A 27807-nucleotide genomic window follows, 5' to 3' on the forward strand; every position below is an offset into this window, starting at 1 on the left:
AATTTTTTGGAGAAAATAAGGGGTAGCCCCTAATAAACAAAAGATTTTAGGTATACTAAAAACCAGACCATAAAATTTGTGATATTACCACACAAAAATGACAATGATTTAGTTAGGAATATAAAGACGAATTTAATTTTACTAAGTCTAGTTTACAATTGAACAAATTGTAACCTGTCGAGCAGCTACTAAACCTAAATGTGATGGGAGAAATCATGCCTCTTTTTGTCCCCTTCCACATCCGGTTCAATATTTCCTACTTTTAATCTCAAATCTGGATCAACATCAAGCCGATTTCTATGCTTGTTCTTCATATAACAAAATGTCGAAAAGGTTTGTTCGCAAAGATATGTGGAACAAAAAGGAACTAGAGGTTTCAAAGTTTTTTCACGTAACTTCTTATAATCAGGAAAAACCTTCACCCAGAATTGGTCCAGTCTATATTCTTTGAAAAATGATTTCAATGAACCATCACAAGTCACGTCAGCAAGTGCATCTTGCTCTTCTGCTGATAGAGTTGTTAGTTGTACATCACCACATTCAAAAGGATTCCTTATCCTTGAGTTTTCAGGATTAGGTGCAGGGAAGTAATCTCTGAAGCTAGTCGCTGAATCACGCAGGTGCTTTTGCGCATGACATCACCGTTCAAGTGCAGGAGACAGCGTATTTTCTTTTATTAAAATGCTGACCTTGCAGAGCTAATATGTGAATGGTGCCACGGACCCCCTGGGTGGGTTACGCAGACCCCCTGGAGTCGCGGACCACCAATTGGGAACCACTGGCTTAGACTGTGATATTTTTTTAGCTCTGGCTCTCCTTGTTCATTTTTATGAAGTTTTCAGCTTTGGTGTGTTGGTATTTAGCTTTGCTACTTTTTATTTTGTATGCTTTTCTTAGCTGCTCTGAATGTCTCCATTTAGAAAGGATAATGTGAGTTAAAAATTTTACATTAAAACTAATTTGCCAAATCGCAATACCGCACGATAGAGACAGATGAGGGCACTCTAAACCCAACTGAGGCCTAACCTTGTGAAACATATTCATCACATTTTAGACTTCTTTCTGCAGTCAACAGGACTTTGTAAACATGTATAGCATTACTGCAAAATGCGAAAGCTAGTAACTGCTACATTCATGGCAATAAATAAGGCTTCTGCTAGGTAAAATGAAACTGAACCAATGTCTCTAACAGCAGAGAAGTGAGATGTTTTTATTAATTTAGCAAGCACTGGAAATTGCAGAATGTATGATGGTGGAATTTCAAGAAGCTCAAAAAGGAGGACATCAACTCCTGCAATAACATTTCGTTTAGAGTATTACAGATCTGATGAATGCTGACAGGCACACATAAACCAAGTATTATGTATTCATTGAGAAAACTTTATTAGGGTTTTAGCATGTAGGGTATCTTTTAAATTTCTAACAACCTGACTTCTGTTTCACTAGGCAAGTTACATAAGTAAAGAACAACGGATTCATTGCTTTTAATTTCAGTAAGGAAGTCATATAATATTTGTTGTCATATGAACTTTTGGTTAACTGGCAGGTCGTTTCGGGATACCTTCTTGTTCAGATCAGCCACGCCTCTCTCTTATTTTCACTTAGCACTTTGCATATCACTAAACATTCTATCTTTAATACATACTCTTTACCTTTTTTTGACATTGCTATACATTGCTCTTAGAAATCTACATACTCTACCCAAACAAACACGATACTATCTCAAATCTGTTATCCATCATTCCAGAACATTAGAAGGGTGGATCAATTTCAAGCAAGGGTTCTAAGCATGGTTTCTTTTCAATATAGGCAGATTCTCAGCACAGTGAAGGACGACTGCAAATTTGGTGCTGACATTGCATAATTATTAGAACGGTCCGAAATTCTTTTTTTTAAAAAAAATTCTCGATCTTCAGTATAGAGGTCTTTATATTTAAACTTCATCAAGAGTTTACAGTTACAAAGACAAAAGCTTTATGTTAAAGCCTTGTTTCTAAAGATTTGGCTGTAGGAATAGAGTGAATAGAGGAATATGTTTTAATGTGATGATTTATGTCGTTGCCTCTGAAAGAGGAAATCATTCTTTGAGTCAAGGAAACAGTTGGATGCTAACATAAATTAGATGAAATGGCACTACAAATTTGCCACCACATTTGTAGGGAGATATATATTTCAGGAAGTAGTAAAGCAATGGGAAAAAATAGCCATTTCCCCCCTTAACTCCTCCATTTTTTTGGTAGGGAAACCAGAAATTTTTTTGTGGGGGGAATGGAGAAATAAACTTTTTCTTTCTTTTTTTGCACTTGGTTATTTTAGGAGCACAAGACACATTATGTATAACTTGGTTTGCTCATAAAATTATCTTTGAAATTAAATGTATTTAAAAATAAACTCAATTAGTAAATTTGTTAGTGTCTGAATAATCTATACTTTCAAATTTAATACAGCAAATGTAAGAACTTTAAGAGCAAATCAATACTTAATACATTTTGGGTTCCTGGTTTATGTCTGATCAGAGGAAAGAAGCCAGAAAAACCAGGAAGAGCTGGAGGCAGAGGAAGGCTGGTGAACAGGATCTGTTCTTGTTTGTGAGGAATTGGTTGGGGTAGAATTTAGAGAAATCTGATCTGAACGAAAAGCTATTGAGAGTTTACTCTTACCTATTTGGAATGGTAACCATTATGTTTTATTTAAGAAACCTGAAGCAATCTCAAACTGTTATTTGAAGAGTGACATTTTATTCTATTTTGTAAATAAACATCTTAAAAATTGTTAATATTAAAAGGTTGTCTGTAGTGCATTCATCATTCTAAAAGAAAGTATTTCATTATCCAAACTTGTTTAATTTATTTCCATTTTTTTTAAAGAAAAGAACAAAAACGGTCTTTGGGGGAAAAGGGGGGGAAAGTTTCTTTTTGAATTTTTCTAATTCTTTTTTCGGACCGTCACATCCCTGTTCTTAGGTGGCAAAGTTGGGGTGCTATTTTCCAGGGGCTTGGACTAGTTCATTTAATTTCAGGCTTCCTTTTTCTTTTTCTAACATTTTAAAAAGTCGTTGGCTGTAAAAGGGTGAGAGTTATCCATCCCCCTCCATTTCAAACTAAAGGCATGATTAGAAAGTGTAAGCACTCTGCCGCTCCGGCTTTAACACTAGTTCGGTGGGTGGGGAGTGAGATGCTGCTGTAATTGCAAAATGTCTGAAAAAGACAAAGAAAAAGACAGCACCAGCACTATGATAAGTATCCCCATTTGAAACTGGACAAATGTGTTCTCGCACAATCATGCCCCAGATTCGGGAAGAAATCTAACCCTCCCACAAAAGACCTGGAGCAAGCCCTGAAACTGCGCAAACAGATACAAGCCCGAATCAAAATGAAAAAGAAAAAAATCCTACTTGGTGCAGGATGGCAAAGACAAATCCTTTTATAATTTTTTTAAAAAGTTTTACTTTTAAAAAAGCACACTTTCCCAAAAAAGCAAAATCCCTTTAATAGGAAGACTCAACACCACAAATACACTTTTAAAAAACATATTATTGTGCTTCACCTTAGCCAATTGAAAGGGGCTCTTTTACAGCTTTATATCTCACATTAATGATCTGGCCATGAGAAACTTGGGACTTCCTGTGTATGTTACATAGTTTGTTCCACTCTTTAATAAAGAATGTTAAATATCTGGGGGGCTATCCAGCCAGACAAACACTTTAAGACCCATTGATTTTAATGTGAGAATTAAGCACATCTGTATACACACAACGTGCCTGCTTCCAAACACTAGTTAACCAAGGTAGAGTCATTTTCCACCAATATCTTGACATCTGTAGTACTAGTAAAATGATGTTTTTCATTGTTATTGATAGTGTAAATAAAAATGAAGCTACAACAGCTTCTCTCTTTGCCCAGAAAATGTCCATCACATAGCATGCTGATGGGGATAATTATTAAATGAAATGCATTTTTTTTAAAAAAAGGAAGAAGCCTAAGTGTTTAAATGAAAAGGCAGTGAAGCAGTTATTAAGCTTAATTACTTGGAGATGATTTCAATTAGGACCATCACAAAAAGTGTCATCTGATGAAGGCTAGTTAGAGTAGCTTAAAATGGCTTTTCCAAAGGTTTGTCAGCTTCTCCAGTGTGAGCAGCTCATTTTCTACTTTCACAAAACAGAAGATTTAAAAAGTGTGAGGTTTTTAGTCTGGACAGTTTTTGTGGACTGAGCACTGGTGAGTAAGCACTATAATCCATTAGTGATTTAAGCTCATAAGTTTGTTATTTTCTCTGCTTCAAAGACCCCACAACAATCCTGTCAATAGTTTCATAACTAGTTAACAACCCAGCACTAAATTCTCACATGTGCTGAGATATTTTTTTTTTAAAAAAAATATCTTTCAGTTCCTCTTCAAACCACAGAGTGGTCATTACTATGTACTCCAGCCAAGATGGTGTGATTTAGTGATGAAGCAGACCTGTCAGAACCTTCTGTTGGGCCATTGGCACTCTCGCTCCGCTGACAACAAAGAATTTGTTTAAAAGTGGCACTCATTTCCTTGTCCCGGTAGGAGTAGATGATGGGGTTCATGGCAGAGTTGAATTCAGCAAGCAACAAGAAGAACTTTTCATATGCCAGAACATTGCATTGTGGGCAGCAAACATCAAGAAGAAGCAAGACTAATCCTGGAGTCCAGCAGATTATAAAAGCACCTAGAAAGGATAGAGAGAGAAATAATTATTTTTCTCTATATTATTACATTTGTCTTTTGCACTTCCTCTAAGGAGCTCAGTGGCACACTTGAGTTCTGCTTCCGTTTTATCCTCTCAACTACCCTGTGAGGTTGGGTAAATTGAGAGATTAATTATTAGTTTAAGGTCACAAGGTGAGCTTCAGGACTAACAGGGATTGGAACTTCTGACCAAGGAGGTCAGAGTCTAAAGCCTAACCTCTACACCACACTGCCTCTCAAAACATTTTTTTCCCAGATTTAGTCTGCTATTCTGGCCCTAAGAAGTTCCTGAAGGCAGCTTATGTTCACCGCTCCAGAAACTGTTTCTGGTATGGAGAGGTATACAAATTTTGTAAATAAATAAATAAATAATACTCCATAGAAATAGATTTCACACACACAAACCATCCCAATTTTCAAAGAATAAAAACATCAAAAGATGAGTTGTGTCCAAAACGTAACTTGGACTAAATTTAGCAGACAGACCAGCAGGTTGTCTTCCAAAGCTCTCTAAAGGTGATGTAGATGTTGTCTAAGAGCCGTGATAAAAAATTTCTAAGTAATGAATTCCACAGAGTGGGCACAACTACTAAAAAAGCCCTGCACCTTGTACCTGGCAACTTCACCTCTGTATTTGGTATCAATACACCAAAAAAGGCAATACAATAAAAAAGGCCCTGAACCTTGTACCTGGCAACTTCACCGCTGTATCTGCTATCAATACACACACAGGGGGGGAGGCAATATTACTTTCAGTGGCTTAAGAGAAAGTCTTTCAGCCAGAAGTGTAATTTACTCCCAAGCTTCTCAAATTAATATTGAATATCAAGTTAATATTGAATATTGCACAACAGTGATTTAGGAAATGAATATTTTACTATATAAAACCAAAAGCATATATTCTAGCCAGAAACAGCATGTTTTATTTTCACAGGTGAAAAACAAAAGATGCAAGGAATAAATACCATTTAACAAGGTAGCAGAAAAGCACCATTTACTGAAAAAAGACTGTACACTGGAAAATATATTTTCACTGAAATGGCAATTCTGGCTTGAGGGCATTTTCCAACTTCAGTTAGAAATGTGAATCGCTCTGTTTATTGCACCAACAGAGGGGATGTCTTTCCCTCCCTCGCTCAGAGAGTTATACAATTAATAGCAGGAAAGAAGAACTCTAAAGGAAAATAGCAGATGGAATTTCCTAATTAATTTTAGGCCCATTGTTTAATTGAAAAGTACTGGACAAACGTACTTAGCATCTTAAAATGCCATTTCAATAGCTGCATTTCCTTTCCCCTCGAATTCTATTCCACAGTAACAAACTGCGAGGCTCTTTGTGTGCTTAGCAATCATACAGCATAGACAAGAGAGTACAGTTCTGCTAATTTAATGGCAGCGTTTCCACTTTCTCATTTGGAAGATAAAGCTCATGATATATTCTGGTATTTCAAATGCTAATATGAAACTGTATTTATTCTATTAATAAAGGATGATGAGTTGACACCAGTAGGGCTGGTGCCAGACTATTTTGTGCCCTAGGCAAGGTGAGCTATCTGCACACACACACACACGCCAAAATTGCCAACTTTGATTTTTAAGAACAGATGTTTTGTAGAAAAAATAAAATAGCCATTTTTGCCTGCAGTGTACATATTTAATAAGTGGTTAAATTCAGCATCACACAATGAGATGTCACCTTGCTCTTCTCCTCCTGCAGCCCTCAGGCGTCCCCCAGATCTGCTCTGGAGGGTATTCCCAGTCTTCTGGGGAAGATTTGAGGGGGGGGAATGTGTTCCACTGACCATCGGCCACTATTGGATACCACACTATTTATTTATTAAATTAATTAATCCTTGCACAACTTAGTGCCCTGTATATGCGCTGGACTACAACTCCCAGCAGTCCTGACCATTAGCTATGTTGGCTGGGGATGATGGTGGTTGTAGTCAACACATTTGGAGTGCACTAGGTTGAAAACAAGTTTAAATTAAAAATAAAAATAAAACTATGAATAACTCTCTCTTACACACACACACACGATTAAACTAGCAGCAGTAAAAGATTATAAGAGGCAATATTTAACTGTTTTAGAGATGGCCTGAAGGATTTTAGCTCCTAAATCAGAAAATTCAAATACTTTCTCCCATGTAGTACACAAGTTTGAATAATTACCAATTCTTTCCCTGCTTACGTACGCCTTCATTTCCCCCTTTCCTCTGCTATTTCCTCGTTTGTAGATACTGAAGTTGATATAATAGTCAACTAATAGACTGTTCCTCCTTGAATCTCTAAGCCATGTCGGGACCTGAGAACTCACATGGTCCCAAGTTTTCATGTGTACAAGCTATTGTCCCTCGGGACGAAGTTTCCTCGAGGAGAGCGCATCTCCCCAGAAGAGCAGGTGGGAAACTAATGTGCGTGCTGTATGTGCGTGAGGTGAGCGAGGTGTGTGAGGTGTGTGGGGGAGAGTAAACAAGGCGGCAGGACATGTGTGCCTTGAGCTCGCAATGGGGCCGGTGGAGAGGAGGTGGGGCTTACGGCCAAAATCCACATGCCGCTTCCCTCCAGCACCCAGCTATCCTCCAATACCCACACGAGAAAACAACCAATGACAATGAGTACCCACTCCTGGTGCTGCTGTAAACATGATTACTCTCCCCCCCCACCTCGCTCACCTCATGCACATACAGCACGTACGCGCCTACGGTCCGCCGCCACCACCACAAAACTTGCAACAACTCTCTGCACAAGTGCAAAACAAGAAAGTGTCCAGGAAGTTGGGCAACATGGCATGCGCTGTGTGTGCATGTGTGTTTACCCTGTGATGAGGGTCAGCTGCGCCAAACTCCATCCATCGGAGAACGAGGTAAGGTCAGTACTTCTGCGCCTCTGAGTTCTGCACCCTAGGCAGCTGCCTTGTTTGCCTAAATGGTAGCGCCGGCCCTGGACACCAGCATTCCTCTACACCAGAGGTAGGCAAACTTTTTGTGCCCATAGGCACATTTGGCAATTCATGGTACTACTGTGGCCATCACAAAATGGCTGCTATAGGAGATGTGACTAGTCACTGTGTAGCCCAGATTCATTCATGGGAAATGAAGATGAAAGCTGCTGAAGGCTCTCACATTGGTGAATACAATGTGTAATTAAAAAAAAAAATTAAAGGAAAAATTGGGAGAGGTAGGGCACAAGAAAAGTGTCTGGGAGGGGGTACATTGGTGCCTGTAGATTCAAATAACATGATAACCAACAGTGCTTTAAATAGTTGATGGTTGGTTATTTAATCCACCATGGGTTATCATGTTGTGTTGATGGACTTTTTCAACCAATGGTTGATTATTTGGCTGAAATAACCAATGCTGTGCAGAGTTGGCTATTTGACCCACCATTGGTTAGCATGTTGTTTGGAGGGCACCATTGGTTATTTCATCAGCCACCATTGGTTGCAAGGCAAGAGCAGTCAAAGCAGTGGCTGCCGCTCTAGTCCAGCTGGCAGGATAGATTTTTGGCAGTAATGGCAGATGAGATACTAGTGGGAGGACTGGGGGGTGGGAGAGAGGGCGGAGGATGAGTGAGTCAACTCACATGGACTAATAGTCAACTCAATGCTGATCTTAATCCACACCATGGTTGATTATTCTCATGTTGTGTGGGGAGTCCCCCCTGGATAAACAACTGTCAAGTTGGTTATTACCCCACCGTTGACTATTGTGTTGTCTGAACACAGTGTCACCTTTTAATCAGGGCTGAGTGTGCACCCTCAGAATGCATCTCAGATGATTTTTTTTTTTTGCAGCAGATGAACAGAGGAGACAAACTGATGTGGAAAGGGTTTTCTGAGGATAAGAACTTTGAAATCCAAAGCTTGAAACCACTGTAAATAACTGTGCTATTTTAACTGAACGACTAATGGCAACAAGACATATTCTCATAATATGTGTAAGTATACTTGAAAAGTTCTCCAATAAACAGATGAAGCATCTCCCAAGCATTACCCCATTTGCAAAATGAAATGTGTAAGAGATTATCTGGTGACACAGGAATGTGTCTGCCTCTTCCAAATCACACACCACTGGGAGTCTACTATGCTAAGCTACTCAACGTTCCAAAATATTTCCTCCCTTTCTCCTGGACATGAAGGGTGATCAGCACTTTTCATGAATTTTAAAAAAGGGGAAATGTTTGTTTCATTTGGAGAAGGAATCAATGGGGCAAAGCTAGAAGGAATGAATAGAGAATGCCAAAGTAATAAAAAGCTCAAAGGTGAGCACGGCAGAAGGAAAAGGAAGTTGTTTCAAGGCTTTAATAAAAGGCAAAGTATTCAAAAGAACTTCAGATACTCCTTCATATATTATACATCCTGGCTTCTATGCCTGTATTATGTTTATAATCCTAAGGAAACTTTTGTTTTTCTTATCAATAATTCTCATCAATAACCCTAAATAAGGGATAATAAGGGCCAGGGTATGTGAATATTTGCACATCCCAAGTTGTGATCTATGTCACTTCATCACTGCAGTAGTAGCTACCTGGTAAAGCTGTGTAGTGTAGCACAGCAAGATTAAACTTGGACTGAGGAGATCCATATGTGAGCTTAAAAGCAGCCTTCCCCAACTGATGCTCTCCAGATGTTTTAGACCACAATTCCCATCTGTTCCAATCAGCATGGTCAAGGATGATGGAAGATATAGAAAGCACCAGGTTGGGAAGGCTGTTTTAGAGGAAGTGTGGGATAAAACCTGGATTGGTAACAAGTTGGCTTCAACTGACTTTTTCTTCTTTAAACCTAATGCACCACCTAAAACTACTTTCTGACTCTGCTAATATGAAGTCTCTTAATTACTGCTCTCTGGACACTCAAGAGACCTGTGTTTTGACCAGGGCAAGAGACCGACCTGAGCTAAAACCAGCCTTTCTTTTCAGAAATGGAGGTCAATGGTTGCCTTTTTGTCCCAGAATGCTAAGTGTAATCTGGTGCTTGCAACACCTACTAGTGATTCATTCATTCAGTTTGCAATCTCCATTTTGAGGTCGAGTTTAAACTGAAAAGTTCTCTGTTTCATTCTCCATCCTCTGTTTTTTGTACTATTTAGCCTGATTTTGAGTTCTAGAACTCAAAAGCTTGTGCAATTTTTTGTGGCATTTTGGTTGACCTTAATAAAGGTACTGCCCAACTGTGGACTTTTTTTCCTTCCCGGATGGTGGATTTTTCTCCTCATGTACCAGCATGGCCATTGCTGTTGTTGTTTTAATAATTTAATCTGACACTTTCACCATATGCTCAGACTGCCTGTCAAGTGGCTCTGGTTCATTTTGGGATAATAGGCTCTCTGAGCACATGATGAAGTAATCAGAGACGTGCTTCTTCATATACCAACTGCAATTTGGGTTGAGCTTGACCCTTAGGTCAGTACAAAGCCATGTGAATTGACCCTAATGCTCAGCCACCTGCGGAAAAAATGTATCTGAAGTTTTTCCACAAATCCTACTTGGAGTTCCTCCATGTTACTTATTACTCTCATGTCCTTTGTGTCTGGAGTGACTGAAGACACATCTTGGAATGTTTAGCAGAAGAACAGATAAGGAAGGGTTAGGAACACAGAAAGCACTGGATGAAGAGGAAGGTCATAGCACAGAATATGCTTAATTGAGGCTGCAATCCTATATCCTATTTACCTGGGAGTAAGCTTAATTAAAACCAATTGGACTTACTTCTGAACATGTATGTATAGGATTGTTCTGTTAGAGAAATCTTATTCATACTGTGTTCTGAAAATACCCTACATAGCCACTATGTTCAGCATAAACTACGCTGCAATCTTCCCTAAGGTCCACACTGTAGCTTAGCCAACATGATGCATGTTTGAGCTGTGTTAGGTAAGAGGCGTCACATACACATTTAACAATCAAACATTGTCATCGCCTGCCTTTTTTGATTCTGATGGATGAGGCAGCATTTGTGTAAAAATGAGAGAACAAAATAGCATAACTTTAGGATGTTGTTTAATGGCAATTTCTATTGCAGTCTCATTTGGGGAAAACTGAATTCACAATTTCTTTATGACTCATGAAAACTGAGTTTGCATTCTTTAGTTTAACAAACTAAATTGCTTAGATAAACAGACGACTTTAAAGATGTCAGGAAGTCTTTAAATGAAGACTCGACAGGATTTTCAATGGTATCTAGAACCAGAAAGATATGTGAAACTAATGTTATGAATGAGTCCCAGCTGCTGTTAAGACAATTTGGAATATTTATCCCCTACAAAAGAGAGAAAACAGTCCCTATGGAATCTCATCATTGCCAAAGGTCTAACACAAACAGGAAGTGTTTGTGTCTTTATCATCTTGTATCAATTATACTATAGCTTTGCTATGTTGGACAGTGAAAAGACCATTAAAAAAATAAAGATATGGCATTGAACCATAAGAGACATGTAGGCAACATTAGTACCTAAAACTGAACTGGAACAACCACACAGAACATTACACAATAAGTTTTTAATTTGATGCTTTAATAGTAGCCTACTAGAGTCAGAAAAAAAATTCTACTCTGTAGTTGTTTTTCTCTTCTTTGAGGAATATGCCCTGCACTCTTAAAAACACTCCCAATAGGATATATATTTAATCTACACTAAGGAAGAACATCAGTACTGATGATGAGCTGAAGTTGATGGTGGGGAGTTTCACATATAGTTCTGCCCCCTTCAGGGCCGGTGTCAGACTATTTTGCGCCCTAAGCAAGGTGAGCTACTTGCACCCCACCCCAAAATTGCCAACTGTTGACCAGATACAAAAGAAGACAGGGTTCATGCAGCTTTAACTGTTGTGATGAAGAGGGAATTTCACCGTGCTGCATGCATACAAATAACTCCTTCTGAAATTCCCTTTTCTATGCAACTGTTAAAGATACAGGAGCCCTGTCCTTCTTTCCATATGGTCACCGGAGAGTTACAAAACTCTCAAGGCAATAAATTGTGACAACCTATAGATTTGGATAGTACCAGCTAATCTATTACGAATGTTTACATATAAAAGATCTTGCTTGACGGGCTGCATTGGATGATCTACTTTTCTGAAAGGCTCTTTTTCAAAAAACACAGTTGACAAAAGACTAACATAGGCAGATTTGGTAACAGGTTTTGCCAGTGGCATCAACCAAACAACATACTGTTACTCAGTAGGAAGCAGGCAGGACAATTAAAGGATTCAGATTAAAGAAGGGCTGGTAACAAGAAAAGAAGGCATTCATTAGGGGCCATTCATCCGCTCCCAGCTCAAGATTTTAACGTTGAATTGGGTTCATTAATTTACTGATAGCTGAATGAAGCAGACTGAATTTTGATGGCTCCCACATTCAGAGCACTGTTTTCAGAAGCACCGTGTCTATGTACGATGGCAACATTTGAAAATGTTGCCATCTAAAGTTGTTTCTTAAGGCACAGACTGAGATGAAGTTTCCCACAGCAGACAATGGCAGCCTAAACATACGGGCATGTTATTTTCAGAAAATACCAAGCAACAATCCTTTGAAAATGTTTCCCCAGATGGGAATGAACTATGTAGGCAAGTCGAATCATTTAGTCACCTTTCAAGACCTTGCCCAAATATATTCAAAACCAAAAGTAATCGCCAAATTTGCTTTAAGGTGAAAAAAAACCCTAACCATCTGTGAATGCCTAGAAGTATTTTGAAAGCAAGACAGAATTCCTTTGAAACAAGGAATTCCAAAGAATTCCTTTGATGATATAGTCTTTGCCATTTTTCCATGTAAGCTATGAAGCTAGAATGCAACCATATTATCGCAGTATCTTTGACTCACCGCAAGAGGGCACCTGAGGCATGAAGTAGACTGCAGGCAGGCATTGATTGAGACTTTGAAAGCTCATAACAGCTCATGAACAAACTGGGTTCATGGCTGGATTTCTCAGCACACGCTTAAGGAATTTTAAGAGCTTTTAAGAGCCTTATAATTTCTCTACTTTGACCATCAAAGGGGGAAAAACTTTAAAATAGTGACGTAATGTATTTACTACAAACATTTGCATACAACATGAAGTTCAGTAATATTACTGCTATTTTAAAATATACATATTATTAAATTTGCATTGCCTAGGAACCTGATCCAAAGGTATGATCCATCAGTCAGTTCTCCATAAAAATGAATGGGATGCTTCTTTACAGCTCTCACTCATTTCAGCGGGGTTTCCATTTGCACCGTTGAATTTTCTAGTGGATTCTGCCCGAGTGACAAACCACAAACTGAACCAGTCTGTGCTCTGAAACAAATTAAAACCATATTTCTTGTTTTATGCCTTTAAAAACATAGGCTTTTTACATTTTCCTTTGTTGTTAAAGTATCATATTTTACTAATACTTCAGTCCAAAAGCACATATTGTCTTATACTGAGATTTACAGCCAACCCTATCCTAGCTGAAATATTAGGAGCCAAAGTTGTGCCATTATCCCACCCACCCCAAAATATGTGACAGCAGCACACAGAGAATGGTACACAAGGGCTAAGGCAGTGTAGCGGCAAATAGCGCAAACCTATGTATGTTTACTTGGAAATAAGTTCCACCGTGTTTGGTGAGGCTTACTCCCAGTTATGTATGTATAGCTTTGCAGCCTAAAAGAAACATCTGGAAACTGTGGAGTGCCATTCAAGCCTCACATAAGCTGTCAGTTCACTGGGTGGTTTTGGCAAGCCACTATCTCTAAGTTTCAAAGTCCCCTAGCTACAGTATATATACATTATTATTTGTTTGTTATGTGTTAAATCCGCCCAATAACAATCTCGGGGCAGATCATAAAAAGCCAAAAGAATACAATACAATACAAAACAGCACAGGAATAAATATAAAATATATAAAAGCAGCCTTGGAGAAAAGGAAACGTTTTGTATGGTGCCTAAAAAATAACAGTGTAGGCAGCAGGAAACTGAGGAAGACATAGGGCTCCACTATGCAAGAACATAGGGAACAAGAGAAGTGCCTTTACCAGGCTAAACTATGTGTGTACATACCCCAGTACTGTCTGCTCTGACTGGCAATTGCATTCTTGGGTATGTTCATGGCCTTTACCGGGAGATGCCAAGGACTGAACTTGGGTCCTTCAGCATGCAATACATGTGCTCTACCAATCAGCTTTGGTCTCTCCTGTTAGCCTCCAGCAAAGCAGCTGGGCAGCAAACTGCACTTGCTTCACCTAGGACAAACACAACTGTGTTCAGTAGTCATGACTCTGCTTTTGTGGGAAGGGCCCTAGCTAAGCAGCAGAGTGCATGATTTGCATGTTCAATCCTCAGCACGTCCAGGTAGAGCCGAGGAAAGACTCCTGCCTGAAACCCTGGAGATCTGCTGGCAGTCAGTGTCGAGAAAACTGGGCTAGTTGGATCAAGGGTCTAATGAAGTATAAAGCAGGTTCCTATGTCTTCCCTTTTCTAGTATTATATAAGCTTCATGCATGGCTCAGGTTCTCCGTCTAGCAGTTCTTTAAGATTAGGAGGGAGAGCAAACGAGAGAGAACATGTTCCAAATGTATCTGCCCTAGAGATGTGAAGGCCTGGGAAAAAACGGGAAATATTTTGGGAAAAAATGGTTCCCCCCCTTTCCGCCCCCAAGCCTTTTTTTAGTTTTTTCCCTGAAAAATTGAAAAAATGAAGAAAAAATGGATTATGGGATGTTTTATTTTAGCATGATGAATAAAACGTTTAAGACAAGGTGTTCAGATATTTACTTCTCCAAATGATTTCTAAAAATTATGAACAGTATTAGATTATTACAATTTCTGTGCACCGAGGACAAGCAAGTCCTTGCATTTGAGACTACAACTCTCAAATGCAAGAGCAAGATGCCTTTCTGCCTCTAGGGGGCACTGCCACTGAAGCAGAGACTGCAACTGATAGCGATAGCTATAGCTCAGAAAATGAGTCTGATTAAATTTCATGCATATTGACTGAATCTTGGTCCCCCCCCCCCCCCGGCCCCATTTCTCAGTTCTTTTTATGGGAATGGGTGCTTTATGCCTGCTTGACACTGTGGAGGACTAGCAGAGACATAAGTAGTTTTCCTTGTTACTAATGTTGATGGTTTCCTCTGTTGTTCTTTTAAATTATTTTTTGCCTGCTCCTCATAAACTGGCAAAACCAAAGAGTTTCCTTACAGTTCAGGTGTTCCTAACAGTTCTGGAGCTTGGCGCTCTATTTGTTACCCAAAAAGTTAAAAAAAAAAGAAGTAAATTTAGTTTGTAATAATTGTTTGAATACACTGTACTTTTAATACACCAAATGTAATAATGTAATGCCAAACCAACTTGGATATAATTACATTTTATGTTGCTAAAGTAACAAAGTGACTTTCAATCTGTAAAAAGTGCTAATATTACATTATTTCAATTTTTCCAAAATTTTCCGTTTTTTCCCGACACCTCCCAGAAAAAAACTCCCCCCCCCCCCAATGGCTTCAAAATTTCAGGACATTTTACATCTCTAATCTGCCCTAGGACTGCACCAAGGATGCAGCTACTGTTGGCTACTTTCTCAAGGTAAGGAATTATAAATCACAGGGCGGATTTGTAACATGCTTTGCAATGTGGGGTGATAACAACAATCTGTTACCAACAAAGACAGTATAAAATTCACTGCACTGATGGAAGAAGGAACCATTATAGCAGCTAATCTTTTCAATGCTTTACACAGATCAGAGCAAAACTCTAATTAAATCAACTCAGATATGATAATTTCTCTCACAGCCACCCCCCATGTAAACTTGTGGGCCCGCTAGTTACTTTGCAATAGAAGTTTGGTATGATAATATATTTACATTTCATTTGTTATGTCAAGGAGTCAGTATAATGGTTTAACACCAAATTTCCATGAAGTCAAGAACAAATTCTATGTGTTCTGTTCAAAGTGAAAGATACAACTACAAGAAAGAGAAATAGTGTAAATGAAAGTAAACAAATGATTTTTAAATGTACATGTATGCCCAAGTACTGGCATTCAGAAGAGACTGAAATATTAAAGGAAAAATGATAGAGCAGATACCATTCATATGAGGGCTGATTTGAATTATTTGATTTCAATTGTATATTTGGTATCCTCTAAATTGTGGTACAATGATCCAGAGAATCCTCACTCTTTTTATTTTCAGGCTATGCACACTCACCTAGGAGGAAGCAGGGCACACTTTCAGGAGGTTCAGAAACAAACAACCCCACCTACCAGTTTCCCTCAAATAAATCAGCCTATGAAATAAGAGAAACGTCTATGATGAATGTATACACACACACACATACACCCCCCCCAAAAGGTTTAAAAGGAGTCAAGGTGCTACCATGCAGGAGTAATAGCCAGAAAGAAGGAAATTGTGAGACATTTATCCAGATAAACCACAGCAAGGCTTGTTCTTTCGGAATGGGGTAGTAACACTCATTGTGATAGAGCACAGGATCAACTGTACCAGTTCCTTGCACTATTTTCAATGGCAGATCATGTGAAAATGAGCTGGTGTAGACATCCAAGATGACTGGGTTACTTTGTTGGCCCCTCTATGTTTTTATTTTGTTTCAGAGCTTGTCACCACATCCTATTACTTTTAGTTACTTTTTTCTTATGAGAGACAACCTTATGATGACAACCTTCATCACTGCTGCCTTTTACTGCTGAGATTAGCGCTCAATATTATCACTGTTTTTAAAGCTAACATAACACACAACATTTATGACCCGATTCCCTGCCAAACATGCAATTTAACCATCTTCCTGGAATATGCCAGGTATGTGTGTGTGTGTGTATGTGTGTTTTAAAGCAAATAAGCGGTTAAGGTGATCAGTAATACATTAATGAGTGGAAGAAACTATAAGCAAGAACTCAACTAGTTCTAAATAATTTCAGGGTCTCCCTTTGTTGGTGCCCCTTTAAGAAGGTATTACTTTTTAAGAATACCAGCGCTTGGGATTAGTTAATAAATGTCAACCAATAAATTGCATTACACACACACACACACACACACACACACACACACACACAGAGAGAGAGAGAGAGAGAGAGAGAGAGAGAGAGAGAGAGAGAGAGAGAGAGATGGGTTTGGATAAAACAGCATGTTCCTTCTTTAGACAGTAATTATTTGAGGACCTTTTTAGTGTTAAATCTAACTGGGGACAGGGCAAGAGAACAGGGACAGTGAACAGGGCAACAGTCCAAGAAAATGTATATGACCTTGAGAGGAGGGGAGAGCTTGTAATTCTCTCTCTCTCTCTCTCTCATTTGCAAACACAAGCTTGGAGTGCCATAATACCACTAACTCCCAAGAAAAAGAATACTAACTCCCAAGAAAAAGTAGAACTTCTGGGTATTTAATAGAAATCACAACGAGTGTTTTCCACTGATGGAAGGCATCTGTCAGCAAAATGGAGGGAGGTGATTTTTGGAGATTTTCCTTTCCTCCACGCCAGCTTCAATGCACCACCTCCCAAAGGTCCTTCACCTCAATGAAGCAAATTGGGGAAGGGCAGGGGGACTGCAAGGGGACGGGGAATAACTGATAATTGTCCCTTTCTTTATTCTGCTCATGGATGCTTTCCATCAGCAGAGGGACACTATTGGATACCACTTATGGTGCTCATATTACAACTAGGTTTGAATTAATAAATGTTTGGCAGTGATGGCGGAGGTAAACCACATATTTGCTAAAAAATACCATGCATTTACACAACACTTCCCGGTTATCCTATTATTTACCCAATCAGTATATTAAAGGGATGTATGCCTGGTCTAGGTATAACCAAGTCCAGCATAGTTTACTAACTTGGCATCCTAATAGGTATAGAGATTGCGAGTTCTCTATTGTACATGAAGGTGTCTTGAAATCAAGATCACAAAGCCCAGCTCAATTTCAAAACAGGATCTATATTTTAGAAAGCTATGATAAACACGGAGGTAACTCTTGTAAGAGTACTGGCCATAAATTAAAACGAGAAAGGTCACATTTTCATGCAAGACATTCAGTTCCCACACTGTCTTCAAAGGAGTCTGTTTCTATGGATGGAAGTATTCAGTATATGTAGTTTGTGATTCTTTTTAGATGTTCTCTCTCCCCTCATATACAATGCAGCAATTGAGGCTGCAATTTGAAAGGGAATACTGGTATATCTTTTCCACAATGTAGATAAAAGCATCTTGGGAGAGGGTTTTTCAGCAGAAAAACAAGATGCCTTCCCCGGCAGCTTGCAAGAGAAATCGCTAAAAATCACAGGACTTCATGTAAAATGAAACTGCACTGTAAAAAGCAGACACTGATGGAAATGGGACATTATGAAGTATGAATGGTCACATACCAATCTTTGAATTAGAAAGCACATTTTTAATCGGATTAAAATTAGTAATTCTTAAGGATTTTGTCGAGTTCACATTTTTAAATGAAGCAAATTGATTCGCATTTCCCGGACTAATGCGCCAATTGGAAAGCAGTTGTTCTTTTGATTCATACTTCTCTGAATTTGCGACACAGTTCTCGACACAAAAATAGTACCTTGATGTAAGGGCTCCCTTTCTCCTTGGTGCATCAGATGTTAATATGTGAGGGCTCAATGCTGAAATGGCACCAGGGAGTATTAGATCCTAGAAAATCTAATTCTCCCTGCTGTCTGATGTGTTTTGTTAGTATAGATGTCAGGAACCCTGGGAAAGACATGTCCCAGGGCTCAAAGCACTTGGAATGCTGATATGAGCATGTTTCACATGAACCCTGGAGAACTACATTTCCCAGGATCACTAATGCCTGAGACAATGCTGTTTCAATGTTCAAGGAACAAGGAAGGAAGGGAGTCCTTTCAGAGAAGACTCCCCAATATGAGAGCTACTGTCCTACCAGAAGTGGGTAGAAGAAGGGCCTAACGGCTTACAGCATTGTCTGCTGGGCTTGTGTGTTTTGTGGGGACGGGACATTGCACTCCTGATAAGGACATTGGGAGTGTGATGTGGCTGAACTCTGGAATGGGCTCAGGAGAAAAGGAATTATTTTTAGATTGTTTGAGGCCATTAGCTGAGCCCATTCTGAACCAAGTTAAGGACAGTTTGGAGATTATTGGTTGATTATTAATCTACTGAACCAGTTTAGAGACAGAGGTGGGCAGGACTGTGCTCTAAGGTAGAAATAGTCTTGCTCCTGCCCAGTAGCACCACATCCCTCACCTGCCTTTCTTCAGGTAAGCCAGCCAAGGTCAGCCAGTGTTTCCCCAAATCACTCAAGAGTCTTTATCTAAATAGTGTAGGTTAGGAGTCAGGTTAAAAAAGTACTAACCTAAGATTACCTCAGTACAGTCACTTTGTTGACAAAGCTCTAAGAACAATAGCAAGCTTGCTTATTCTTTAGCCTTTTGAAAACAAACAAAGCAAACAAACAAAACAAAGGAAGTGTCCCATTGCTATCACTAAGAAAAATCTAGTAGACAACACAGCTATGAAACTCCTGGTGGAAATGAAATTCATTTAAAAAATTATTATGATTAGACAGACCATTTGGAAAAGAATACACTTAGGGAAATACTTTGGTTTATGTTGGTATGCATTTGTTGTTTATTCGTTCAGTCGCTTCCGACTCTTTGTGACTTCATGGACCAGCCCACGCCAGAGCTTTCTGTCGGCTGTCGCCACCCCCAGCTCCCCAAGGTCAAGTCTGTCCCCTCCAGAATATCATCCATCCATCTTGCCCTTGGTCGGCCCCTCTTCCTTTTGCCTTCCACTTTCCCTAGCATCAGCCTCTTCTCCAGGGTGTCCTGTCTTCTCATTATGCAGCCAAAGTACTTCAGTTTTGCCTTTAATACCATTCCCTCAAGTGAGCAGTCTGGCTTTATTTCCTGGAGTATGGACTGGTTTGATCTTCTTGCAGTCCAAGGCACTCTCAGAATTTTCCTCCAACACCACAGTTCAACACTGGTATGCATATCAAAAGTTAATTTCCCATTACAAATCCCTCCAATCCTTTATATTTAGCTTTTAACTCACAATGCCGATTTGAAGCAATATGGTGTTGAAGCGAATTTATACTGGAATTTTTGAATGGAGATGTCTCTTAGGAGTGCGGTTGCAATCTTAAGTACATCTACTTTGAAGTATACTATTAAATTCAGTGGAATTCACAACCCCCAAGATATAAATAAGATCAATCATTAAAATGTAGGATCTGAAATGACCATGACAGTGTATTAAGTCTCCCTTCTGGTCTTCAATTTTTCTTTTAAATTTTTTTTTTTTAAGTAGCAGCACTAGATAAGCACTTCAGAACCAGGAATGCATATCTAGGAAGTACACAGCCACCAGAATATATATATAAAAAATCCCTAAATAATTAGGGACGTCTTAAGCATTATAGTTTAGGAATATTGAGTTACTTCCTACTAATTACATGCCTGACAATACGCAATAGGGGTCCTGGGATACTTGCCCATGAAGCATTTGACATGGGGATAGCAGTAGCTTAAGAATGCATTACTAATGGAAGGATCCTGTGTTTACAGGTATAAAATAAAGTGTATTCAGAAGTGTAGGATTGAGAGAAGAGGCTGGACTCTTAATGGCCAACAGCTATGTATTTATCATACTAAAAACTGTGTGTAGTACCAGTGTGGGAGATCTATGCACAAAAACCATATAAAAATTGCTAATTTATGTTTAGGCGTCCTTTAACATATATTTTAATATTTGTGGTGTCAAGTTACTTGCAGTGTGCCATATAGGACTTTGGCAATATTATTAACTGTTAGCAACACTTGAGTCAGCTCTTGAATACTTAATTCTGGCTTCTAAATGTTAATTGTGTCGGTGTTTCTTATTCCTTTTTGTCACCCTAATTTCAGACCCACCCATAAGGACTAGATTTTTCTTTTTCTTTAAATGGCAGTTGGGATTCTAATGACAGAAACATCTGTAAGCAACACAAAAGTTTCTTGGAGGATGTATTTTTGGTTAACATGCTATATGTTCTCTTCCTGCCCCCCAGATTTAGGGGGATTTTTTTTTTTGCACCTATCTAATTCTTTAAAAAGTAACTGTCATCACTGAGGTATAGCAGCTTATCAAACACTTTGACCGAATAGGGAGAAGCTACCAAATAGTTTCAATCAGAAGCCTGCAGCTGTGGAAAACATATTGTTGAGTGGACGATGGCTGCTGAAAGAGAAGAACAGTTTGCCCAGAAAGATTTAATTTATTTTTAGCTGTATTTTTCATCACCAACACTTGTTATTTCAGCTCAGCCTCCATAGCTTTTCCCCATGCATGGCTACTGGCACATTTAAATTCTTCTCTCCTTAGTGGAAAATGTCCATCCTAACTCTCGGGATGTTAAAAAGTGTAATGGACCTGTATTTTCCCCACTTTAACATCTCCCACCCCCAGAGTATCAAAGAACTGGTTTTAGAATCACTCAATGTACTATTTCCAGAATAGACATTAAATGACGAGACCAGCATAATGAAAATGAACCCAAACTCACCATTCAACCAATATATTCTCAAATGAGATATTTGGTTTCAGTATATACCACTTCCTTGCAGAGGTATTAATTTGCATTCAATTTAGGGTGCATACTGGTGTGCCAACCCAGAGGGATTGGTGTGGCTCGTTTTGCATTTGGGTAAGCTTGGCTCTCCCAGTCCCCTGCACTCCACAAACGATAAGTACTTACTCCAAATCCAACCCTGTTTCCCATCACCTTTCTCCCCAACCCCCCTTCATTCCTCAAATGGATTGTCCACTTTTTAACTAGGCAACTTGCAAGTTTATCTAATTAAACATACGTGTGGCACCTTACTTATTTAATTTTGTAAAACTTGAAAAACTATCCTGGGGAGGGGCAGTGGATTCATGATTGTCACAAGGGCTAATCCAATCACCACTGTGCTCAATTCTTTTGACTGCAAAGGGGAAGAAAGTTTTATCCTGAACTGAATGCTTAAAATAAGTTTGTACATCTGACCAAAATAGGCACATATGTATACGAAGTGTGTGTGTGTGTGTGTGTGTGTGTGTGTGATATTTGGGTTAAAATGAGATAAAAATGCTTTTCTATAGTTAATGAAGTGCCGTAGGTTTAGCAATCTAATAAAACAATAAAAATGGTCTTAGAGCTATTTGTTGGGGACTACTGCTCTATACTGAATGAAAAACACTATAGAAATGATTAATAATGATACAAGATGCACTGGATCCAGATTTAGTCATACTTAGACTAGAACACTTGAAATCAATAAGACTTCAATTAGTCATGAGTAACTTAAGTCCCATTGGTTTCAATGGGTCTACTCAAAGTAAAATGAAATGTGACTCCAATCCGACTAATTTAGAGAGATTAAGGTCAGTGACAGAAACAAGGTGGATAAAAATCAATGATATTTTTTTTAAAAAAAAATTGGATTTTTAAAATTTAAATCGGATTTTTTTTTAATAAAATGCTTTTTGAGGAAAAATCTATCTAAGGATAGTTTTCTATTTAAGATACATTATAGTCCAAAGGTTATTCATCATGAAATAAGGATTAGTTTTTAATTATGTCACATGAGGCTGTATATTCTTGCAATGTTTAATTTTTGTTGGTAAATGAATTCCATTAATCCATTCACAATGTCTGTAAGAGGTTTCTGTAAGATTATTGGGCAATTTTTCTATCTAGAAGATATTACCATAGATGCTTGGTTTTACAGTTCTCAAAACTGTGAATTTGTGTCTGCAGAGATCACAATCCCATTGTTTCTTTGCAAATCTATGTACACAGAATCAACCCCTTACCTCTTAAGTGCTAAGTTTCAAAAAATTCAATGAATAGATTGATTTAAATCAAATCCACCCTGACAGGAACTAATCTTTGCTTGAGTATTGGTTAAAACTCACAGCATTTTAAAAATATACTTATCTTAAAAAACACACAAAGGCTAAAATACTGCTGCTCTTGTGTCAGAACAGAAAGTCATTGACATACAGGCATCCACTGCCAATGCCAGTTCCTGAGTTTACAGCCTTGTTCCCCCCCCCCCCCCCGTTAGCATTGAATCAATATACAAGCATCATTACTGTTAGTCAGGGGTCAAGTAGGGTTGGCAAAATAGGAAAAGGCTTCCCAACTTAAAACATTGCTCTAGTGCTTTCCACTCACTGAAGCATCACTTCTTGAACCTCTTCACTTAAATTTTTCAGAGCAATTTCCTCACCAGATTTCCATGATCTCATAACGGCACTTTCTCTACTGAACATTTTAAGCACTAAATGCAAACTACCTTCCAGTTGCTTCACGAATTGCCCTATGAAAGCTATGAAAATGTAACATTTTCTTCAAACCCCTGTGTGGTCTTTATGTCAGCATTATTTCAGCAGGGACAAGATGAAGAGCAGAAAACACTGAGTGGGGCGCGGTGGCGGGGGGAGGAAGGTGGTTCCAAATTGCAAAGTGTATCTTCGCTATTGAACAATCCCTTTAGTTGGTCTGTTGCACTGAATCATCTCTACCTATAAAGCGGAAAGTATGTGTGTGCAATGCTTACCCACTTCCAGATGAGTTAGAAACTTTAACAGGCTGATATGTCTGGTTGTACAATGTACAAGAAAAAAAACACAGAATTTTGGGTTTTAAGTATTTTTTTAAAAACAATTTAATAAAAACCAAGGCTTACACCTACAACTCCCAGTATGCCTTGGGTGGAACTCCTAGCATGCCTTGGGCGGGAGGCCAGACTTATTGGCCTTTGGTGGCCATTGTGAATACATGGGTGGGTTGCCGCTGCATGTCTTTCACAACCCCGACTCCAAAGTTTGGTCTCGAGCAGTCAACGCAATTCCACATAAAAGGAAACAACCCACATAAATGGGCTGAATCCATTTGCAGTGCCTCCTCCCGACGTCTGCTTGGTTTTAAAATCGTAATTGTGACTTTGAGGATCTGAACATCCTCAAAGGCACTCTGTCCTAATATCATTGGCCCTTCAGTACAAGTTCCTGATGGAGAACTTGATGGGTGAGAAGTACAGGCCAAGGCAGTCCCAGCAGGATTGGCCGGAGCTGTGCGTGTCCACTGATAGCCACTTACTTCCCTTACTTGGCAATGCTACTCCTCGATGCTCTATTGAGAAGCAGAATTGGCAACAAGAGGATGTCTCTGAGGACACGGGCACCTATGAGATGCCAAAGGCATGCTGGGAAGTGTAGTACTGGCATGTAGAGTGGCTGATTTTCAATGAAGTATGGGTTAGGAAGCCAAGTCACTATCTCTCAATCCCAACTCAGCTTCCACTTTCCTGACCTCTCACTACTAACTGTCTTTGTTCTCCATCTATCTGACTTTCTCCAACTGCCACTAACCCCACCCACCATTCCATTCTAGCCTCAGCTATCAGTCATTCCTCCATTCACTCTTCTGTTTCAATGGTATAGTCAGGCTTTCACATAAAAAACATAAACTTTATTCAGTAATTCCTGCATCTGACTTGGAATGTTGTGGTTTAGTTATAACGGGGGGGGGGAAACGTAGCATAAAAATCTCATGAAATTAAAAAGCCTTGGAAAATAAAAATAATTTAAAAAACCCCACTTTGCACTGGAAAGCCATTAATGTAATCACTAGGCAAGCCTGCCTGGGAAAAATAAATCCATAAGCAGGGTGTCACAACTAAGAAGGCCCACTCTCCAGTTGCCTCCCACCACATCTCAGATGGTGTTCAAAGTTTAACATGTTATTCAGGGAGCTACAACTCCTAGCATGCCTTGGGTGGGAGGGAGGATTTACTGGGCTTTGGTGGCTATCATCTGGAAGTGGCTTGCCATCCTGGGCCTGAAGGGGCCCGCTGCCTTGCTCGCTAGGCACCACCAGGAGCGGGAGGGTGCAGCTCCGGCCCATCGCCGACAGCAATGACTGAGCTAACCATCAGTCAGTCAGCTGGCTGGCTCCCTCATGACTGCACATGCAGTGTGGACTGGCTTGGCCAGACTTGCAGGCCCCGGTGCTTCAGTACAGCCTCCTGCTGGAGCACTTGGTGGGCGAGAAGTGCAGGCTGAGGCAAGCACAGTGCGGCTATTGGGCGGTATAGAAATGTAATAAATAAAAATAAATAAATAAATAAATAAATTCAACCCAGCCGCCGTCGGAGGCTTCCCGGCACCTGCCAAGAGCCCTGAGCACAAGATGGTCGAGTGGGCCATAGAGAGTTACGGCTTTAAAGCAGCCCTGGTTTGCATTGGGCTGAGAGAGAGAAAAAAGAAACTAATTTAATCTGTTTTAAAATTATCTCACAGGCCTAGGACCGGCCTACCTTGTGGGGTTGTTGTGAGGGTGAGAGAGGAAAAAAAGAAATGAGTTTAATTTGTTTAAAGGTTAACTCACAGGGCTAGCACAGACCTACTACTTTGAGATGATTACCTCGCAGACATATATCTTAGGGAGGCTGAGCAATGCTGGGTATATCAGCTAGTCAAAAATAAAGCTTTCCTTTCGCAGAGGAAAGCCATGACCAAGCTATGCCTACATGATATGACAGTCACCTTAATATGTAGCTGTTATATATATAGGTCCTTGTGCTGTACTGTTGGCCAGGCAAGACATTTTGAAAGATTTAAGCTGAATTATTATTATTATTAGCAACAATGCTAAACGAGGCAATAACAAAAACAATGAAGAATATAAAATGTATGAGTGATGGGATACAGGTATTGATAACACAATGTATAAAGTGAGGTCATTGTGCAGATTAAAACTACCTCCTCCTTTTTCTCTCATGTGCACTCACACACATACACAGTGCAAAGTACTTGGACATACCCACTCCAAGAGGCATTTTAGCTACAGCTGAGCAAATAATGATCTAATCCACTGGTAATTTAAAAACCCTTAAAATCCAGTTATCTTCCAAAATCTCTAGGTATACCAACACTGGTATGCCAGAATATCACTCAGAAACTGAATTCAATAGGTTGAATACAGCAGAAGTAGAAAACCAGGAGTTCTTCAATTAACTATAATTTCCCATTGCATCTGAACTAGTATATGCCTCCAGAAGAAGGCAGGACATTAAGCCAACCTTGAACTATGGCTTCATATCACAGTTTGTTCTGAAACCATTAACCACAGAAGACTTCCTGGTTTGTTTGCTCACTCATGCAAAGGAGCTTCGTATGCATCCACAAGTCTTGGTGGTGGTGATGATGATGATGATGATGATGATGATAATAATAATAATAATTCTTACCCGCCTCTCCGTTTGGATCGAGGCGGGGAACAACAATAAGTATAACAATAAGTTAACTTTTGTAAACCGCCCAGAGAGCTTCGGCTATGGGGCAGTATATAAATGTAACAAATAAATAAATAAAACTGAATTAAAAACACAGTATACATTATTAAAACATCCTAAAAACTTTCTCAAAACATCCTAAAATTCCACATGTAGGATAGGCCTGCCGGAATAGATCAGCCTTTATAGCTTTCTTAAATGCTAAAAGACTGTTAAGTTGACGAGTCGCCTCCGGCAGGCCATTCCACAGTCTGGGAGCAGCAGAAGAGAAGGTCCTCTGGGTAATACTTGTCAGCCAAATTTTGGCAGACTGAAGTAGATTCTTCCCAAAGGACCTGAGTGTGCATTGTATGGGAGAATGCAGTACTGAAGGTAGCCTGGACCAAAACTATGTAGGGCTTTAAAGGTAATAACCAACACTTTATACTTTGCTCAGAAACTAATTGGCAGTCAGTGAAGAGATTTTAAAACTGGTATAACGTGGTTCCCCCCACCCCAAGGTGTACTGGTGACCAACCTGGCTACCATATTTTGAACTAATTTTAGTTTCCGGACTAGACACAATAGTAGTCCTATGTAGAGCGCATTGCAGATGCACTTTAGGTCTTCCAACTCTAGGAAGGGGCACAGCTGGAATATCAGCCGAAGCTGATAGTAGGCACTTTTGTTCATACCTCACATTATTAAGCTAAATTATGATTGTCCTAATGCAGCCATTATGTTTGCCACTGTAATGCCACAGAGTAATCCCTCCCCAATGGCAACTGATCCCTCACCATGCCCTAGTGCTGGGAAGTTCTTGCCATGTAGGCTAGTCTCAATATATTGTCAGTTTCCAGGCCCCTGTGACATATTATTGGTAGTTTTAGCAGTGAGGACATAGCTACTTCCCACACCATTGGGAGCACATGACACAGCCACGTGTAAGCAGCTCCTGAGCTGCAAAGTTAATGTACAAATCACGTTTTTATTTGTTTTGGAAACTTTGCAAAACTGGGAAAAAATGACTTCAACATCTCATTCCTGATCAAATTTTACTCCGTGGAATTTCAGAGGGACTTGGCTCCAAGGAAGTATGCGTAGGATTTCAGATTGTTTGAAGCACAATTATGTTGCACCACAGTTTCTGTTCTAAAGCACATTTCAAATATAAAGTTTCTTATTATAACTTGAATCACTGCCTGACCAAGGTCCATTTTCATGCCTAAGTATGCTATATAAATCAATTGTATGTAAACCCCAGAGCATAAGAGGCATGCTGTGGAGAAATATTTTTATGTTCTCTAGTACTTTAGATATTTCAAAAGCAGCCTTGTTAAAGAGAGAAAGGGGCTGAAACTATGAAATCATTTCCTTCTGTTTAACATATTTTGCTCAGAGTGGGGGAAAGAGCAGAAATGGGATGGGTGGTGTCTTCTGTTTTGACTCTGCTCTAAGATGCAACATTTCAGAAATTCTGTGGGATGATGCAGTGTGCCAGCTCCCGACTGCTCCAGCCAGAGGTTCAAGTCCTCTTAGTCATAAGTCAAAACAATGAACTCTCTTATGAAACTCAATTGGATCCCACATCACTCATGCCATCAGGAGGAGATTTTTACCCCCTCCGGAGAAAGGGTAGCCATCCCATTGGAGCAAAGCAGGCCTGTATGGAGATGGCAGGCACAATGTCAGGCATTTACTGAGCAGATAAACAAGCTTCTCTTGTTTGGCCCTTGAACAAGTGCAGGGGGATGGATGAAAATCCTTTTCTGCATGTTGGAAATATCCCACCGTTCCCCACCCCTTATACTAGAAAGGAAGTAAATTCAGACA

General features: G+C 39.5%; 1 protein-coding gene across 1 annotated transcript in view; it reads right to left on the bottom strand.

Annotated features, from left to right (window-relative positions):
- Positions 1 to 2132: 2132 nt before the first annotated feature.
- Positions 2133 to 27807, bottom strand: part of LPAR1 (lysophosphatidic acid receptor 1) — a 67024-nt gene continuing 41349 nt past the window's right edge. The window contains exon 4 of the mRNA XM_063129194.1: positions 2133 to 4698. Coding sequence (XP_062985264.1) covers positions 4397 to 4698 — 302 coding nt within the window. The 3' untranslated portion in view covers positions 2133 to 4396. The remainder of the gene's footprint in view (positions 4699 to 27807) is intronic.

Source organism: Elgaria multicarinata, chromosome 6, assembly GCF_023053635.1.
Source record: "Elgaria multicarinata webbii isolate HBS135686 ecotype San Diego chromosome 6, rElgMul1.1.pri, whole genome shotgun sequence".
In the NCBI taxonomy this organism is placed as follows: domain Eukaryota; kingdom Metazoa; phylum Chordata; class Lepidosauria; order Squamata; family Anguidae; genus Elgaria; species Elgaria multicarinata.